At 49.3% G+C, this 2,807-nt stretch overlaps 1 protein-coding gene across 1 annotated transcript; it reads left to right on the plus strand.

Annotated features, from left to right (window-relative positions):
* The first annotated feature begins 341 nt into the window (after window positions 1-341).
* Window positions 342-2,422, plus strand: LOC104269716 (cytochrome P450 2J2-like). The gene is made up of 4 exons (XM_009877501.1): window positions 342-507; window positions 671-858; window positions 1,622-1,760; window positions 2,244-2,422. Exons 1-4 carry the CDS (start codon window positions 342-344, stop codon window positions 2,420-2,422), a joined length of 672 nt encoding a protein of 223 aa, XP_009875803.1.
* Window positions 2,423-2,807: the final 385 nt, after the last annotated feature.

Raw genomic sequence — 2,807 nt, forward strand, 5'->3', positions numbered from 1 at the left:
AACTGTTTTCACTTTGCCTTTTTCCATTTTTTCATTCTGTCACACTGCGTAGGAGGACTCTCAGGGAACGTGTTCACATTTCTAGGAGCACTCACAGGCCTGCGTTTGCTATTGTGAAACTTCACTTAAAAATGCTACCTGCTTTCAGGAGTCACTCTACAGCAAGGAGGGTGTCTTTCCAAGCTGATCGTAAGGCTTACAATTCAATAAAAGTAAGGGGCAGAAATTTCCAGGTCCAGGGGTGGTGGATAATAAACTAGCGTCAGGACTTGAGTTCTGTACAGGTGGGGTTGGATTGGGTTTTTGAAAGCATCCCCGCCTTAGTAAGAGTTTTCATTGCCATGTTGTTGGGTTTCTTTACCAAGTTTAAAGGAGACACCAGTTCCTATTTCCATGAAGAAAACCTGCTGTGCACCACCCTGGACCTCTTCTTAACTGGGACCGAGACAACAGCAACTGCCATCCGCTGGGCTCTGCTCTACATGGCCGCGTACCCCCACATTCAGGGTAGGGCCACCGCTGGGTCATTCCTTCTGCCCAAAACTCGCTAAGTGCAACTCGGAAAACAGTTATTTCTAGCTGTACCACAGGTCTGACATGCTGTGGGGTTCTTACTGGGAACTTTTTGAACACAAGTATTTCTATTTATTCATTTTCTTGCTTTCTGTAGAGAAGGTGCAACTCGAGATCGACACGGTGATCGGCCAGTCCCGGCAGCCCCTGATGGCTGACAAGGAGCACATGCCGTACACCCGCGCAGTGCTGAGCGAGGTCCTGCGGATGGGCAACATTGTGCCACTGGGGGTGCCCAGGATGTCCACCAGCGACACCACCCTGGCCGGCTTCCACCTGCCCAAAGTACATGGAGACCACCAGCCTTTCCCTCATCCCACCTGAGCGAGGTCTTCATGGCCCAAGTCCTAAATCTCACCTGGATAGGAACCAAGCAGCAGGATCCTACGGAGTTATCACAGTTACATAGAAAATACAAGCCCTGCTGACAGATGCTGCAGGCCTGTTTCATGGGGCTCACCTCCTTGCAGAGGAGAACTGTGTGATTCTAATGTTAAGAGGTTTACCCCTTAAATTTTGTATGGGATTATGGGAATAGGAGGCCAAGGAACATAGGAAGGTAAAGAGTTTGGGTTAATGCCACAGATTATTAAAAAACACCTATTGCAGTCAGCACTTGATAAAAACCAGGTAATAGGCATCGATGCATACACATCATGTGGCACTTTGCTCCACACTTTTTCTGGTACGAGATGTGAAGATAAACCAGATTGGGTTTTAAAAAATAAGCACAGAAAAGTGGACTGATTGAAAAATATTTGGTTAATTACTTGAGATTCCTATGGGGACACAGTGCTATCCTTTTAGAGTTGGTTCATATTAACATTACCAGCGACAGCAGCACAGGGTGATTCATGGAGACGCGCAGAAATGAACAACCCTGTCAGCTTGCACCCTTTCTGAATTACACAGCTTAGGAAAAATCACTTTGCCCTTAACAAAAAATGCAGTTTACATTGTGCGTGGAACAGAGCTAATAAGAAACTAGATTGACAACACATCAGCTCTTCTCTGTCGTGTAGTTACCTGTTTTCTCCCCGCCTTGCAGGGCACCACCCTGATGACCAGCCTGACCTCAATAATGTTCGACAAAAACGTGTGGGAGACTCCAGACACCTTTAATCCTGAACATTTCCTGGAGAACGGCCAGTACAGGAGGCGGGAGGCTTTTCTGCCCTTCTCTGCAGGTAGGATGATGGATGGGGACATGGATTTCCTTTTTCCAGTGCTGTTTTTATTCTTCCCCGAGTCCCCCCACCTAGAGCAGGGGGTGCTGCTCCTTGTCCAGCTTTCAGCCATCCCCACAGTGAAAATCCCGGTAATGATTAATGCTGATTTCTCGGACAGGGAAGGAAATCAATTTGTTATCACAGGATAAATAAAAAAACCCCTAAACAACAAACGATTTTTCCCGTTGCGCAAGCTGCGTAAATGGGTGGGGGTTTTTTGGTGAGTTTCCCCTGTTTATCTGCTGGAAGAGCTGCCGCAGCTTGCTCAGCACTAAACTTCTGGGGAAGGTTTCTGCAAAATGTGTGGGTGAACATTGCCACCTAACCTTTCGAGGAAGAAAAGCTCCCGCAGCCGGTGCAAGGCAACACGTGAGAGAAGAGCCTCCGCGGTGGCTGAAGCTCACTCAGGACTCGCCGTGGTTCTTTTTGCTCCTTTTCCAGGCAAGCGGGCTTGTCCAGGGGAGCAGCTCGCCAGGACCGAGCTCTTCATCTTCTTCACAGCCCTCCTGCAGAAGTTCACCTTCCAGGCACCGTCAGCTGCCGCGCTGACCTTCGCCTTCACCCTCAGCCTCACGCGCTGCCCCAAGCCCTTCCAGATCTGCGCGCTGCCTCGTGACTGAGCCTGGCGTGGGGCCTCCCCACTTCAGCTCTCTGCAAACCCAAAAGTGTCCCTTCTCCCATCCTCCCCATAGATGTTTGGGTTGCAATGACAGGCTACAGCCATCCAGCACCCACCAACTTCCCTTCACCTGCTCTCTCTTCTCCTCTTATCCGTTTGGCAAAACACACAAATTTAAAAGCCTTATTACTTAATTTCCACTCTTAGCAATTCCTGGGAAGGTATGTGCCAGCTGCTAAGCTAAGGGCACTGTTGAGCCCATGTTTGCTCTTCCCTAGAGGATATGTCCCCCACCCAGAGACCCTTTAGGAACCCCTAAATCCCAGAGCTGCAGCACCCTAAATGGCCATGGGCTCTGTTTTCTGAGGCATCCATGGTCAGTGGGG

Source organism: Apaloderma vittatum, unplaced genomic scaffold, assembly GCF_000703405.1.
Source record: "Apaloderma vittatum isolate BGI_N311 unplaced genomic scaffold, ASM70340v1 C12151860, whole genome shotgun sequence".
NCBI lineage: Eukaryota > Metazoa > Chordata > Aves > Trogoniformes > Trogonidae > Apaloderma > Apaloderma vittatum.

What these genes read in the sequence shown, in the direction of transcription:
- LOC104269716 (XM_009877501.1), top strand. Translation starts at nt 342, where the DNA reads ATGTTGTTGGGTTTCTTTACCAAGTTTAAAGGAGACACCAGTTCCTAT. An exon ending in CGCGTACCCCCACATTCAGG is followed by an intron (nt 508 to 670) that starts GTAGGGCCACCG and finishes TGCTTTCTGTAG; the next exon opens with AGAAGGTGCAACTCGAGATC. An exon ending in CCGGCTTCCACCTGCCCAAA is followed by an intron (nt 859 to 1,621) that starts GTACATGGAGAC and finishes CCCGCCTTGCAG; the next exon opens with GGCACCACCCTGATGACCAG.